Source organism: Caretta caretta, chromosome 3 (genome assembly GCF_965140235.1).
Source record: "Caretta caretta isolate rCarCar2 chromosome 3, rCarCar1.hap1, whole genome shotgun sequence".
Lineage (NCBI taxonomy): Eukaryota > Metazoa > Chordata > Testudines > Cheloniidae > Caretta > Caretta caretta.
In genome coordinates this window covers 95445800-95463185 of record NC_134208.1, presented here as the reverse complement: position 1 = coordinate 95463185, position 17386 = coordinate 95445800, and the positions used below count along the sequence as shown (strand labels likewise).

The following is a 17386-nucleotide window of genomic DNA, read 5'->3' as shown; positions in this document are numbered from 1 at the left end:
GCATCCTTAGTTCTCTTTGACTCAAATTGAAGTTGATGGCTGCTGAGCACCTTGCAAGATTGGGTCCTGCATTGTAAAAGGTAAAAGCCTTAATTTCCCCCTATGCTGCAGTGGCACAAAACAACCAGAAATCCAGCTTAACTGGCCCAGTTTCAAATGGAAATATACTTGATTATTAATAATAGGTGTCTGGGTCAATATACTCTTTCTCCCACCATGTGCAGTACACCATGAGAACAAAGAAGCAGCTTTCCCTCTGCTCTACATTTTTACCCAGAGAAGGAAACAATGGACTATTATATATCTGATCCTCAATTTTAATTTGCATTTGGTGATGTTTGAAAAGTGCACTTATGACTGTGTGTGCTTCTAGTCTTGGGTTTGTGTAGTCTTGATGATGCATTGCTGCTGCTATTTATGCAGCTGAACCCAAGGGTAGAGCTTTAATTGGCATGTGCTGTTTCTTATTTGCACTGTAGAGAGCGAAGTTTTGTTCTTTGTTTCTATTTTGACACTTACATTGTTGGGTTTATGACTGTGTATCACACCTTCATTCCATAGATCCCAGTTCAAAACTTTCATATCCCCCTCATTCCATTTATAAAAGCTTCCCATCTCAACCACCTGTCCGTTCAGAAAATGAATAAACATGGCTTTTAATGTGCTCAGAAAGTCACCAAAAAGTGACTCTGTTGGACCTTGTGGAAAACAAATACCAGAGGTTAAGGGCTTTCACTGAGAATGCCCTGCCCTCAGACATATGTCAGTTTGAGTTGCCCCGCTCATCTAAGCTGTTACCCTAAACACTAAGAGAGGGGCAGTCTCTAAGGTACCTGGGATCCAAAAAGAGATTTACAGATCAAAATCCACACTTTGAGTAGGTTCCAGGAATTTAAAACCAGTGCAGTTCATGGAGCGCAGATGCAATACATGGAGAGACCCCCATATGTGAGCTAAAGATGATCCCAAACTAGAACACCCAGATCTGTACACCTGCAAACATAGTGAATGTTCATATCCAGATCTGGATTTTGTGGCTCTGGCCTGTCATAAATTTGAGTACATTCTTGGCCAGAGCCTTCTGTGCAGTGTGGATGCCTTGCACCACACAATTGGCTGGTTCTGGCTGTGTCTGTCATACGTAGCCCCAGAAGGATCACCCCCCTAGGGCAAGGGGAATGGTGTTGGGGTGCTCCACCACTATCTTTCCAACTGCTGGTGTAGTGGGTATGGTTGTGACACCCTAACATTGTGTTGATCCCTCTACCATTTCCGTCCCTTTATTATTTGTATTGCAGTAGCACTTATAGGTCCCAACCAAGGTCAGGTCCCCATTTTGCTAAGTAGTTTGCAAGCACATAGTAAGAAACACTGCCTGCACTTTCAGAGCTTAAAATCTAAATAGAGAAAAGGTGAGAGGGAAGGGGAGACACAGACTTGCCCAAGGTGACACAGAGGTCAGTGGAAGTGGCGAAAATAGAGCCGAGGTCTTCTGATCACCAGTCCAGTGACCTGTTCGTTCACTAGACCTACTGCCTTAGGGCCATTAGTAGTCAGCATCTTTTGCAGCTGTCGTTTGTACAGTGTATCAATCACAGAGTATTCTCAGAACCTGGGGAGTGCAAAGATGAACTTTGCACCACTTTCGCATTCTCCCTCCATCTCCCTGCTTTGCACTCTGTGTGATCTTTGAGCATAGTTGAGGACTTGTTTCTGTGTTCTCCTGGCTGCTCGTTTTGTTGGTTTATTTAAATTGTTAATTAAAAAGTAAAAATGTTGAGATTTGCCCTTTAGCGTCTTGCATTCCATGTCACCCATTTTTAGGAAGGTGGGGAGGAGAGTGTGGAAAGAACAGGGAGTCTGGGTAACTGCTGCATATACAGCAAAATACCTTTTTGGTCTACATTAAAAAGTTGACTTTGTCTGAACACATGTTGGAGCATGGACAGGAATTTAATGTGATTGACACAGACAAGTGATGACATACTATTCAGGGAAAACTAATGTAACAAATCTGCTGAGTGGCAAAGCCATTAATGCTCCAACCTTTTTTCCTTTAAAAAAATCCTTTATTTTTTATTCTTTCTTTTTCAGAGCAGTTGCAGCTGTCATCTCTGGCTCTCCATCTACTAATTCATATCTTCCAGTCATACTCTATGAAGAAACTAGATTGCATAATGAAAAAGCTATCCATTTAGATTTTTCAGAAAGAACACTGAAAATAGAGAAGTATTGTTGGCTCTGACAGTTACAATTCTACCTTGATTGGTTCAGAAGTGTTGCTTGCATTCAGACCAGGAAAAATAATAATTATAATGAGGGAAAATACTATTGTCTTTTTTTTAAAACGTACCTTTTCAGAAATTTTGTTGCTATCAAAACTGGTTAAAAAGTGACTTTCTTCCCTAATTAATAACCACTGAAATTATTTTCATGCTTTATGGCTTTTTCCTTTTCTGTTTAATTTTTCTCTGTGCATGTTATTGAAGTTTGACTAGCTAAGGATCTGTGACACCAAGGACTACAAAAGGATCACAAAAAACTTAATTGTAACCAGTCATGGGTATAAGCAGGGACAGAATTCCAATCCTGTGGCTGAAAAACCCAGGACCTGGAGCTAAAGGAAAATCTTCTCTATTTGTAGCAGTACTTCTAGCAAAAAAGCCAAAACAAAACCTCACACACATACACACTAGGTTTTTAAAGTTGAAAGCTTATATCACTGAAATCCAGCTAATTCTCTAAATCAGTATTTTTTTTCTTTACATTTTTTTTTCTAAACCTTCTAGAAAACTCAAATGTTAGAAAGTCAGGAGTTAAGGCATCTAATCAATTTCTTTCTGCTGTATATGCATTTACCACTTACTAGTGTCCCTCCCAATGTACACCACCCACCTAACCCTCACTTTACTCCCCTTTTGTGTTCAGAATGAACATATACTGTTTTTTGTATACATCCTTGACTAAGTGTGCAGTAAGACTTTGATAATATAGTCCCAGGGTCCATCAAGTTACACCAGTTCTGCAAGTTTTTCTATAGTGCAAATTTGGAAGCATGAGCTGGGGCTAAGGCTTTTGTCTCTGACCCTGCTGCGTTTCTGTGCATTTACCGCAACACAAGACACTTTGCTTGACCTTAGTTTCATTTTGTAGGATTGGGTTTTCAGAATTCATCTGCTCCTGTTCCTTGTTTACAGGAAGGCCTAATCCTGTGTGACATCACTATAAAATACTATGGAAACTATGATATCATAAATACAGGATTATAATTTGAGGAAGAGAAGGAAGAGGGAAAAAACTAGGGAAAATCTCCAAATGTGTAATTTGTTAGCAGACAATCTAAAATCCTATTCTGTATTTCCTTGTTAACAAAAACTGACTTGATTGGCTCTCCAGATGTTTCCTTTAATTAGTATGAAAGTCTCTTCTCCCTTCTTTCAATCCCCCCCGATATAATCTGAATTTTTTTTTGCCTCCACCCCCCTCCTTCAGCATTATTGTCATGACAACCTGGAAATCAGCTCCTGAAAGATGTGTTCAAGTAATTTGACTATATGAGCAATAAAATTTGTCATCTGAAATAGGAATTAATACTAAAGCTTGTCAAATAGTAAAAGCCCTTGGTTTTGCAAATGAAGTACCTACCTTGATTTGTTACAATTTGCTGCTCAGAATCTCACTTCCAGCGAAATTGTGATTTGCAGTATGTGGTCATGCAGGGGCCAATGGGGCCATAGAGAGCCTCCTTTCTCCCCTGTACAAATGTATCCCTTACTCGCTTCTCTTGGACTGCTACTTCCCCTCCAATGCAAGGGGTGGACAGTGGGCAGAGTCTTGACTTTGTTACCCTGTCTCATGCTGGCCAGTGCAGTTCTAGGAGAAGTAAGCAGGTATGAGGCTGGGACAGCTTGACTCCTCTTTGGAGTCCTCACTTACTCATTCTAAATTATTTGCCTTCCCTTCTGCTTCTCACCCACCATGCCAGACTTCTTTCCTTGCACCTTGCCACATAAATAGGTGCTTACTTCAGGTGCAGGGGAGATGAGAAGTGCAAATGCCAGCCCTTGCAATAGAGATGACTGTAGATTCACCAGTCACAAGGCTGATAGAGTCAGTTTCTGATTTCATGTGACTCTGTCTCTACATGCTGAGGAATGCTGGTTCAAGGACAATTTTTTGTCAATTTCATGTTATTGCCCACTAGTATAATCCTCCAGTTTTGGCATTTCAAGCGCCACAGTGGATAGTGTATTTGTTTTTTTTTAAATAAATCCACTAGAACTTTTTAAAAAAATTATTGATATTGAGTTTTGTAAAAGTTTGTTTCTAAACACATTTTGCACCAAATTTGACTTGCTAGAGATCCTGGAATTAGGCCTGGGAAATAAAATCTGATCTGCTTAATAACTGTGGAGGTTAATGGATATAACCTATATCTTTTAATCCAAGTATTTTATTTACAAACATTCTGTAATGCTTCAAATAACTTTGGAGGTGAGTGAAGTAATTGAAGAAAAAAACAAGGTAAAGTTTTTAATGGGTGAGGTGCTATGGGGAGGGATAGCTCAGTGATTTGAGTATTGGCCTGCTAAACCCAGGGTTGTGAGTTCAGTCCTTGAGGGGGCCATTTACAGATCTGAGGCAAAAACTGGGGCTTGGCCCTGCTTTGAGCAGGGGGTTGGACTATATGATCTCCTAAGGTCCCTTCTAACCCTGATATCCTATTCTATAAAATTAGTTTACTGGTTGTGTCTCAGTAACTAGGATTGGGAATCAAAGTGAAGAAAATTACCTACATTTACCCTCTGTTGTTGACTGGTAGACGTCATAGGACCCTCCCCACTCCTAATAAGGCCAGGAAGAATGTGCCAAGCGTTAAGTGTGCTAAGAATAAATTTGAGCTAGGATAGGGATAAGGTTACTTTGAACTCTATATTTCATGTTGTCTGACCTACACCCGCCCGCCTGCAAAGAACTGTAATTATATTAGAGAAGCTGCAGGGGCTTTAAACAGCTCTTTCCAGTTCCTTTGCTTTTTGCTGCCTTTCCCTGCTCTGCTGTCCCCTTTGGATCTGGGAATTTTTATTTTTATTTATCGGGTGTGTGGTTCTCGTGCTGGGCTATTTTTGTTAGAAGCTGATACTTTAGTCTGAGCTGTAGGCATTGCCTTGAGAAAAGCTTAGGTTGTTCTGGGGGGGCCAGGACTCTACAGAGAGACAAGTTCAGAGAGGCACCAAAAGAAGAAACAGAATAGGAAAAGAGGAGGACCTCCTACCTTTTATTTCTGCATTTCCTGATAGAGTCAGTGACCCAGAAGTATCTAAGCTGCCAGTATAACTTGACCTGTTTAGAATATCTCTTACCATCACCGCTATGGCTGAGATTACAACAGAAGGTACTGTAACTATTTTCAAATATAATTAATTGAAAACAATTTGTACTTTGACAGTGTGATTGAGTCGGCACGTCAGTGTGATTTATTGCTTTTTTGGGAATAGCAGTTTTCCTGAAGGGTGGGTTTTTGTGTAAGAAGTGTTTGTCTGGCAGCTGGAGACTCCACTGCTAGTTAGTGAAGCTAGATCACCACATGCCTCTAAAAATAGCATTGGTCATGTAACCTGAGCAACCATAGCTTAGACAGTGATCCTAAAGTGATACAAGAAGGGGAATGCATACTGAACTGGAGCTATTGGGTTTAGTATCAATAGGTCCAGTCCTGAACTCCCTACGCAGACAAATCTCCCATCGGCAAAATTGACAGTGAACTCTGTCAGAGTTTCACCCATGTCAGAACATCAGAAATCAGCTCTGTGGTGCTGATCCTACATCTGGCTCAGTGGAGGCACGGGTACACTTGCAGGATCAGGGTCTAAATTTGTAAGCTATGTTTTAATGTTAGTTGAAAGTAAACAGTACTGATCCTGCAAGCCTTATCCAGGTAAAGCTCCTATGGAAGCCCATGAGAGCGTTGTTTGGATAACTATTCCAGGGTTAGGCCCAAAGAATGAGAAGTAATCTTATAAACCACAAAACATTTATCCTAACACATGAATATTTCATATTCTTTAATATTTCCTGGCCATTCATATTTAAATAACTTTTAGATGCACAACAATATTTTATCAACAACAGCGCAAGAAGGAAGCTGTTTTAAATTCCACCTTTTTTACTCAAATATTGAATATTTTTAGTGGAATTTCATGCCAGCTTTTTTCCATTGTGCATCACTCTACTGATCATCTTCAAGTTTAATAATGACTTTTTTAAAAAAAAATAGGCTTATTGACAGTCTTCCGAAAGTTTATTTGTATTTTGTTTGTGATAGTGTTTCAGTATATTAAACTTGTACTTTTCATCCTTCAATTTTAACCATTCTGTTTGAGAGGATTGGCATTATTCACTATTGATGAATGAATCTCTTTCCCATAGGCTGCAAAATTAGTAGTGTCAGAACTTGCAGTGTTCTTGCTCGATGTTAGCAATAGCAAACGTAAGGCTGATGTGGGTGAGGAGCATGTGGCTTTTTTTTATTTTATCATCAGTGCTTGGATGAGCGTATAAATATTGCTCCTGGCAGCAAATAGTACTAAAACAGGTGACATAGCCAGACAGGTCTATCCCAAATGCTGGGGCTAGTTCAAGTAGGAATTCTTATCCAAATTTGGTGAAAACACTGCTCATTTTGTATTTGCTATCTGGAGGATTATATTTGTCCTCAGACATGTGCTGGGCAGTACTGCAGGTGTTAAAGGGACTTGTATGCATGAGGGCAGAATGTGCTTAGATCTGGTTGAGTGCTTTTGATTTGTTTTTTGTTCTTGTGGGAAGTTCCTTGCATATGGTAGATATTCCTAACTATCTCTAATGAAGACTGGCTCAAAATTAATATGAAATACACAAGGCTTTTCAATAGCATAAGTCATTTCGCGGTATTACACATCTATATAGCTTTTCTGTGTTGCTGAATCTGGCATCTGGTAATTGAAATGAAAAGTTCTTTTAAAAAAATCATACCTAGTACTGTTAAGAAGACTCTAAACATCCCTGTATCAAACTTAAAGGCTCTATTCAGCTGTAATGATGTGTATCTTTTGGCCCTGTGTAAGGCAGCGGCAGCTTCAGGTGGTAATAGACGTCAATTCCATAGCAGACTGACCTTAAGTAGATAGGTTGATAGGGCTGTGGAAGCCATCTTCTCCCTTGTGTGTGGAGGAGGGTTATACTGATCATCTGATTTTTTACAGCTGGTTCATTAGGTGGTGTAAAGTTTTAATCCATGACAGCATACTATATTTTGAATTTGAGGGTATAATTAAGTTTCATGGTGGAGTATATCTCTCCTGAGTTGTTACTGTTGCAAATGAGGGAGCTTGTAAGTTCAGTGCAACAAAATCTTACAACTTTCCAGTGCATGAACTGCTAGTGACTTCCTGCCCTTAATAGTATTAAACTTTCTGCTCCTTTTATCTTTGTTATACTGACAATCCCACATCATCCAGGCTGTCAGTCAGAACTTGCCTCATGGAATATCATACATAAATGTTAGCATTGCATGGCAAGCAGAGAGCATGGAACCATATGTTCTATGACTGAAGAGAAGGCCTTCATGCTACCTTTGCCATTTTGCCCACTGAACTAAGGAAAGGTTCTCTAGATCTGGTGGGCTGGGGTCATGTCATTTTGATGCAAATATCTAGACATCTTTTCTGTGACACTCCATTTCAAGATAATGCCCTTCTTAGCGTAAATTATGCAGGATGTTTAGGGCATGATTCATCACTACATAACTTCAGTTTTACCCCAGAAATGTAATGCTGTTGAAATTAATAACATTTATCTGCAATATTAGAAACAGAAATGCACTTTATAAAATCTATTATTTAGCAATACGTAGCATTCCTAGGTCTGATTCAAAGCTCAGTACGAACATTGACTATTTCATCCTCACAACACACCTGTGTGCACGGTAAACCTTACATTTCCAAATGGGAAAATATACTGACAGGTTAGGGGCTCAGTTGTGAACCAGACTATGAGCATGCTCAGGGGAATAATAAAGGGGATCATACTCCGGTGTGCTGACTACTGTGACATTAAAAGTCATAAAATGGGAGGGAGAGAAGCTGCCACCAGCTTAGTCCCTACCTCCCCAGATGGTTAAAGAATGAAGAGAGCTTTTGTTCTGGTCCCCCAATGCGCTAGCTAGCACAGCTGATCCAACACAGAGGGGGAGTAGTCTACGCTGGGTTTAGGCATGCCACGGAGCTAGTAAGAAACTGGATCTGAACTGTCTCTCTGATGGTATGTCTGTACTTGGAGTTGGAGGTGTAATTCCCAGCTTGAGGAGACATACCCAAACTAGCTCTGATCTAGATAACACGCTAAAAATAGAGTGTAACTGCAGCGGCTGAGGCACTAGCTGCCCTGGGTATGTACCTGTCTGAGATGCTAGAGGCACAAATGCTCAGTCATAGTTCAGTCTCTAGTGTCTTCCTGGTAGCTATGCATCTGTACATTGCCCGTTAGTCAGGGCAGATTGCAATGAGCCAGTTTAGCCTTAAGTGATTTACTAGAGGCTCCACAGTTTATCAGTGAGAAAATCAGGATTAGTTCCTGGATTTTTGTTCTGTGCTCAGTTCAGTAGACAAGTAAGAAAAGTTATATAGTCATAAAGCATTTGAAAAGGCAGGTTTAACAAGGTTTGCACACTTTAAAAATAATGTAGGTCATCACAGTGATGCGTGAGAAATAACACATGAGGGGCTGGAGTACAGAGCCATAAAGATATGCAACACATCCTTTGGGTGTGCTTACGCCAGAAGCTACCCGTAACCTTCAATAGCCCAGAAGTTCACACACAGGATACTCAAACAACTGCTCACTCAGAAGTGTTAAATGCATAAAAGACATTTCTAAATGTTCTCAGTTCAAAACAAATGAGTTTAACAATATTTTATATCATGAAAGAATGGCTTCCTTATTCATTCGGCTAAGATCACAAGAAGCGCAATTGGGAAAGTAACTCAAATACTTTCCTGATGGACTTTTTTTTCTCTAAATTATCCTAAATTCACAATTACTGAGGGGCAATCTTCACTCATTGATATATTTTGCTTTCCGCCACCAACTCTCTGTATAACTTTTTTCATGAGTAATGTACCCGAATGCATGGATGCTAAATATCTAAACTGTATTCTTAAATTCATTCACCTAAATTTGGGTTATTGCTGATTATGCACTATCGGTATCTTATGACTTTAAAAACAAACTTTGTATCTGTGGATAATCTAAGCACTATACGCAGATGTACAGACACTCTTTTCTCAACCTATGTATGATATAATTTTTTTAACATTAGCTTTATTAAAATTTTCAATTTACCTGATATATCCTTGATCAGGAGGCAAATGGCATATCCTGCCCATGCAAAGGGATGAAGTAGATATTTCTGTCTGACTAATCAGATTGTAACATATATATTACTGAATAATATATTTTGGAATATTGGGCCTGATTCTCAAAAAGAAAAGGAGTACTAGTGGCACCTTAGAGACTCTGCCTCCCTTTTTGCAAGGGAACAATTAACTTCCTTCCAAGCATCTAATAATGCTTACACACTAATTGTAGCTGCAAACTTGAATCTGCATTTTGTGGACAGACAGACACACATATGACAGTGTTTCTACATCTGGCCTAGTGTTTTTAAATTTTATATTTTAGTTTAAAATTAATTGAAAATCCCTAGAGTTCTTCGAGCTCTTTAATCCTGAAGCTTTCCATGTTCTGTCTATATACCAGCAATGTATTTATGCACTGTAAAATTGTCTGTACTGTTAAATTCAGAGTAGTAATCAAAAATAACTAGCAATAAAGTTTTAAAAAATTCCTTTCCCCAAATGTTAAAAGCTATAAACTTTATCCAAAGCTAAATCTCCTCTTTCTGGGTGGAAACATACTGAGGATGTTTCCAGCTTGTTTTTTAAGGCATTGCCTTACAGTAAGGACACTAAAAAAAGTTCCACCACCAACTGGCTGTAGATACTCCCGGGTGCCAGCATTACTTTAAACACAGTGGGTGAATATGTTCAAAAGCACCTAAGTGACTCCAGAACCTGAAACCATGTCTACACTAGGAGCGCTTTACTGGTATAGAAATACCAATATACTATTCCTGCAAAATGCTTCTACTGTGGATGCAGCTTTACCAGCAAATTTGTATTTTGTAGTAAAACTCCCCTCCACCCCCCCACTCTTAGTGAAACAAATCTGGTAAAAGTGGGGTCACCTGCTGGCATGGCTATATCAGATAGGGATCACACTTTTTATTTTTACACCCTTGATCAACCTAGCTATGCTGGCAGAAGTCTGAACATGGAAGTTGGGCTATTACAAAAGGGAGAGAAAGTTGATGGGATTTCAGTGTTTAAGTAACATAGGTGATTTTGAACATTTTACCCTAGGAGCTGAGGAGACTCATTGAAAATCAGTGGAACATAGTGCATAGGCTCTTTTGAAAACCCCACGAGGTGCCTAACAGAATCTCTTGGTGCTTAAATACCTTTAAACATTTGTCCATTAAGCATTTTTAAAAAATGATTACCCATTGCCCCTAGCATAAACGGGTTTGAGACTGAAGCTGATCCATGCTGCTTTAGTGACAATGTTGAGAGCTAAAACCTGGGAAAGTAAAAAAATCAGTTCTGTTTTAAAGCAGGTTTCATAACACAGGGCTGGCTTCAGTCCAGGTTGCATCAAAGTAAGAGAAACCAGAGCTGCCCTAGATGAGGCAGGTCAGCTGCTTACAGAGGGAAAGAAGCTTTCTCTTTCTTTTTGAGGCTAATGTTGCCTAGTTTCTGCTCCATTTAAGCAGATTGAACAAGTGGACAATGTTCACTTTATCAGCTAAATGCTTTTTAAACACTCCAGGTTAAGTCCTGGCCCCAATGAAAGTAAAGGCAAACTTCCTTTGACCTCAGTAGGACCAGAATTTCATTCCTACTTTATATTTTTTTGTTTATTCATTGTTTTATGATTAAAACTCATGGTCTAAATATAGAAAGTTAATTCCTAGGAAATAGCATAATAGTCATAACTTTTATTTAGAAACCCTTCACCCTGCCAACATCCCTGTTGAGTTGTTCTGAGGGTTTCGCAGTTTGATAAGTTCAAATAGCATAAAATACACAACCAAATAGTAAAACCAAAAGGTAGCATTTTTAGAGAAGTGCATGAAGGAGGGTCAAATCTGTGATTCAGAGGTGTCTCCCGCAGTCTTTTAAAACTGAGGAGGATGCAGAGATGGATGAGCGACAGTAGCAGTGGTTCCACGCCCTAAAGACTTTAGAATGATGAGCTCTTTGGTGTTTTACTAATTTGAAATCAATTAAAAAGTACGGCCAACAAAAGCTAACAGAGGAGAACAAACCTAATGTTCTTTATCCTTTTTTCGTTGTTGGCTTTACATTGACCTGTCAAACTGGTAGCAGAGAACATGACGTGAATAAGCAGATATGAACTGTGCATCTAAGGACTTAGCTGGAAACTATCAGCAGTCAGTTATATTCTTCCTTTGTTTTATCCCACATTCATGGTCCTTGACCTGCTCTAAATATTTTTATTAGGGATCATGATTATTTCAAGACTATGTATTAGTCCATTAGGCAAGAGGATGAATCAATAAATGTTTGCATCCAGTAACTTGCCTCCGTGCATTCGTTCACATTTGTGTGGGTTTAACACCACCCCTTGACTTTATGCACATGTGCATCTTAGGGTATGTCTTCACTGCCCATTGGATCAGCAGGCAGTGATCGATCCAGCGGGGGTCGATTTATCGTGTCTAATCTAGACGTGATAAATCGACCCCCGAGCACTCTCCCGTCGACTCCTGTACTCCACCGCCACGAGAGGCACAGGCAAAGTCGACGGGGGAGCGGCAGCAGTCGACTCACCGTGGTGGAGACACGGTGGTGAGTAGGTCTAAGTATGTCGATTTGAGCTACGTTATTCATGTAGCTGAAGTTGCGTAATTTAGATTGATCTCCACACCCCCCCAGTGTAGACCAGGGCTAAGGGTGGAATTTGATCTAAAAGGACGTACCAGAAGTTACATGCAAGCATCCGCAGAACGAGAACGTAATGTGTGATTATGTCTTAAATTTCTTCTGGACACTGAGACTAATCCTCAGCCAATCAGTGTAGCTTCATGGTAGGCAGTGGGGGTAGAAAGATTTACACCAGTGGAGGGTCTGGCCCTATATTTTTCCTTTTCCTCTGATCTCTTTTATAGAAGATTCTCCCATCTTTTGCTCTGTAATCTAGACGCGCCATCCAGGATTTGACAGAGAGTAGTGCAACTCCCTAAACAGAGGAAAGACCACAGCTGCATGTTGTAAATACAGGGATTATCAGGAAAGTATGGTTGGGCAAGTGGTAGTCAATTGACTAATCCTTCAAACTCACTAGAAACGCTGAGAAATAGAGGTGATCTAACACAAGGAGTGAGACCCCTCTCTGTGGGGCGAGGGAAGGCTAATATACTCATTCATTGGGTATATCTACACAGCAGTTGGGAGGTGTAATTCCCAGCTAGGTAAACATACATATGCTAGCTCCTCTTGAGCTAGCATATTAAAAGTAGCAGTTTGGCGGTGGCAGCTTGGATAGGGTTGTACCTGGGTGGCTAGCTTGAGCCACCGCCATGGCCACACTGCTATTTTTAGTGTGCTGGCTTAAGCGGAGCTGGCACATGTACGTCTGCCCATACTGGGAATTACATAGCCTTTGTCTACATCAAACTGTCTAATCTGGTAAAACCCATTTAGGGCCAAATTCAGCCCCGGCACAACTCCATTCAAGTGGAGTTGCTTGTGTTTACAACTAGTGCTGGATTTGGCCCTTAGAAACCAGGTTTCAGGAAGTCTCTTGTCCTCTTGGTTTAAACCCCCAATTGGGCCAGGCAATGAAAGAATTAGCCCTAGTTCAGTTCTGTAGTTTGCCTTCTTGAAGTCTGCTCTAGAGCTCAGTATGAGTTTGTCTCTAGACTTAAAGTTCCATTTAGTGCTACTCGAACCCATTTTCCAAAAAAAGGATAATATAAAGTAATGGAAATGTAGACAAACTTTCTATCTGGAGAAGCCTCTGCTTTCTATCTTCAAAGATAGTTTAAAGAAATCCTTTGCATATGTGTAATGAATAAAGACTGGCTACTCCCTGTACATGCGTGTGTTCTCTCAACATCAAAAGTATCCCCATACCTTTGCCTGGAGTCAAATTCTCAAAGGCACAATGAATCTATGCCTTTGTTGGATCCTTTGGTATGTAAATGAAATATCTTTCCTATATTCTACTACCTAGACTTAAGCTGTGGTTTTCTATGCACTTCAGAACAGCTGAATCTCATTTCAATCTTTGCAAATAGTTATGTTGATTGTGAGAAACCTATCATAATGTTTTCTCATAAATATTCCATTCTTGTTTTCTAGATCTAATTTTATATCTATATATCAAGTTATGGCACTCATATGGCCTGTAACTTGCACATGTTTTACATATAGGACCCAGTTTCACCTTTAGACTCACCTAGGGTGACCAGATAGCAAGTGTGAAAAATCGGGACAGGGGGTGGGAGGGTAATAGGTGCCGGTATAAGACAAAGCCCCAAATATCGGGACTGTCCCTATAAAATCGGGACATCTGGTCACCTGCCAATTCCTGCTACAACTGCTGTGCAAGCCTATCTGAAGGCAGAATGGGACTTAAAGCTGTACATTTAACAGGATAACTAGTAATTTAAAAGACCACATGTATGATACAATGTGAGCATAGGTTACACACCCTTGGTAAATCAACTGGAATGTTTAAAACTGCAACCATACATATTAATATCTCTGTTTTTAAGAAAAAAGTGAAAGTAAAAAAATCATGCTCTTAGAGATTTTGTGCACTTCACAGTAGCAGCCAAAAATGTGTACAACTATGGATTTCTACAGTGCAAAAGCAAAGCCACACCTACACAACATCACTCGTGCATTTTACTGTTTATGTTGTTGTTTTGTCTTTTAAATAGTGTTGTAACCCTAATCCCAGTGGGAATTTCCTAATGTGATGCATTGACAGACCGTTGTGCCACAGCCTGTGGAGCCTGGTGAAGGCCAGTGGAGAAGTACCCTTTTGCGGGTAGAGATTGTCTTGTCAGGAGAGAGTCATCTTAATATAGAAGGTTTGTAAACCTACTGTAGGCTTTTGTAGCAAAAGGTAGTCATGAGCAAATTCAGGAATTCTTTGTTTTGTGGCTTAGGTGGAAAAAACTAACCCCACAAAAGCCTTATTTTTATGGACTCATGTCCTGGCTACTGCGACCCTGCAACCAGATCCCAAAACAGACACAATCCATGTGAGATAGGTGCTTGCTGGCTCAAGGTCCATAAGCATATATGCTAAAATGGACCCTTTACACCAGGCCTCATCAGACCCTTTAGACCTTTCAGAGTGTTAGCTGCAGTATGAAGTACATAGACTTTTAAGCAGTCTGAATTATGCTCCCACTTGACCATCTTTTTTGGCAAGGATTTATGGGGATGAGGTGGTATGATTTTAATCCTAAATGTGAGAGCTACTGGCTAACTGATTGCTATAGACATTATATGCCACTCATCTATGTTGCAGAGATGGCGATATTGTGCTAGGGCCAAGGATGTAATAAATGACAAGCATATTTTTTCAACAGATCATTTCCTACCTGAGTAAACATGTAAAAGGGCATAAAGCGAAAGGATTTACATATTTTCTTTTGTTATTTCATAACCTTTTCTGTGCTTGAAGTGAAAAAGATTCCTTTCTTTTTTTTTCTCCATACATCATTTTGTTGTTGAATTGCTCAGGAAACCTAGGCAGCTGGTGGGATTATTTTTGTTTTCTTTTAAAGACCAGAGAAGTATGCTAAAAAGGATAAGTTTATAAATATAGGACTAAGAAGATTTTGCAAACAACTATTTAAAAAACAAAAAACAATTCAGTCAAATAGGGCCCCTATTGATTTTGAAAATCCCTGTAAGAAAAGAACTACAAATAAGTCAGACCTTACTTCAGAAAAACATCTGTATTTTGGAAGGGCACTTAAAATATGCTTAACTTTAAGCACATGTTGCCAATAGGGACTAAGTTTTTAAGTGCTTTCCTGACTCCAGCCCTCAATGAGCACCAGATTTTTAGCTAAACTAAATTCAGGCTAAAAAAATATGATTTTCTTACGATGATATTTTTAAAAATAATTTTAGTTTTAAGAAACAAAGAAGTGATGTGGATTAGTTTTTTTTCTCATTAAACTGAAAAAAAAGTTTCCTGCTAAATTACATTTGCCATACTGTATTTGTCATCTTGTGTAGGCTAACGCATCTCACACTGAGAAGTGCTGAAGGCATCTGCATATAAAGATATAAACAGTCTAACTGATTCAGTTAATTGCACTTCTCCATTTCCACCCATTCATCTGCATTCTATATTCATTTTTTAAAAATAAGTAGAAATAACATTGCCTGGCAGAAATTGCCAAGAGTACAAAAACTACTCGATCCATTTCAAAATTATTATTATATATTATTTGTATTATGTTGGTGCCTAGAAGTCCAGAACTCTGTTGTGGTGGGTACAGTACAGATATATATCAAAGACAGGCTCTGCCCTAAAGAGCTTAAAATGTATTCAACTTGTTGTTAATAAATACCACACTTCAGAGATCCTAAAACAGGCCATGGCCATATAGGGCATCATAATTAATTATGGTAGTACTACAAAACCAAACTTCACTGTGAGTATTCATTCAAAATTTTGCACAGATTTACTTTAACTGTGTTTTCATCCCTCTTGTATTTAATTTTCTTCCTCAGTATCCTAATGAATAAACTTTGTACATGCATACTCTTGTGAAAGGTGAATTTTAAGCCTGAATATTCTGTGACAGCAAACTTTGAATTGCAGAACTAGCCCATGGTGCAAATTGTAAATTTTGAATTTTACAATTGAATCTGATATTTGTGGTTTGAGCTGTTGCTCATTCTATATATGTTGTGTTACTCTTATTGTCTGGTGATTGGATGATTTTGCATACATCATCCAAACAAAGACAATATCACGTGACATGTAACTAACTAGTAATGCACACATTTTAAATATTCATAATGAACTGTTCTGGATGATGAGGAAAGCAAAAGATCCTTTCAAGAAATGTACATATAGCTTTTTTTTAGTGATTACATTTCAGAATTTTGCTATTTTTGATCGGAGGCAAAAATCCTCAAATTTTTATAAATAGTTTCCGCAGCTGTAATCAAAATGCTTCTATGCTGGGGTACATCGGAGTCCTCAAAGATGTAGTGTCAGGCTCACTCAAATTCCATTGTGATTTTTTTGTTTTTAATTGTATTGCCCACCAAAGTGTTCAAATATCATGGAGGCGCCCTCCCTTCCCCCAAATAATGAAATTAGCTTAAAAATTGTATGATATTCTATGATTCATAGAATCATAGAATATCAGGGTTGGAAGGGACCTCAGGAGGTCATCTAGTCCAACCCCCTGCTCAAAGCAGGACCGATCCCCAATTAAATCATCCCAGCCAGGGCTTTGTCAAGCCCGATCTTAAAAATACCTAAGGAAGGAGATTCCACCGCCTCCCTAGGTAACGCATTCCAGTGTTTCACCATCCTCCTAGTGAAAAAGTTTTTCCTAATATCCAACCTAAACCTCCCCCACTGCAACTTGAGACCATTACTCCTTGTTCTGTCATCAGCTACCACTGAGAACAGTCTAGATCCATCCTCTTTGGAACCCCCTTTCATGTAGTTGAAAGCAGCTATCAAATCCCCCCTCTTTCTTCTCTTCCGCAAACTAAACAATCCCAGTTCCCTCAGCTTCTCCTCATAAGTCATGTGTTCCAGTCCCCTAATCATTTTTGTTGCCCTCCGCTGGACTCTTTCCAATTTTTCCACATCCTTCTTGTAGTGTGGGGCCCAAAACTGGACACAGTACTCCAGATGAGGCCTCACCAATGTCGAATAGAGGGGAACGGTCACGTCCCTGGATCTGCTGGCAATGCCCCTACATATACATCCCAAAATGCCATTGGCCTTCTTGGCAACAAGGGCACTCTGTTGACTCATATCCAGCTTCTCGTCCACTGTAACCCCTAGGTCCTTTTCTGCCGAACTGCTGCCGAGCCATTCGGTCCCTAGTCTGTAGCAGTGCATGGGATTCTTCCGTCCTAAGTACAGGACTCTGCACTTGTCCTTGTTGAACCCTCATCAGATTTCTTTTGGCCCAATCCTCTAATTTGTCTAGGGCCCTCTGTATCCTATCCCTACCCTCCAGCATATCTACCTCTCCTCCCAG

General features: G+C 39.6%; 1 protein-coding gene across 38 annotated transcripts in view; it reads left to right on the top strand.

The window, feature by feature from the left end:
* The first annotated feature begins 4906 nt into the window (after nt 1–4906).
* Nucleotides 4907–17386, top strand: part of TRDN (triadin) — a 312608-nt gene continuing 300128 nt past the window's right edge. For 26 of the 38 annotated variants that reach the window (XM_075126708.1, XM_075126699.1, XM_075126689.1 and 23 more), the window contains exon 1: nt 4913–5395. In XM_075126708.1, coding sequence (XP_074982809.1) covers nt 5374–5395 — 22 coding nt within the window. In that variant the 5' untranslated portion in view covers nt 4913–5373. Of the gene's footprint in view, nt 5396–17386 lie in introns of all 38 variants that reach the window. The other 12 variants (XM_075126694.1, XM_075126685.1, XM_048844646.2 and 9 more) reach the window with 4 other exon arrangements.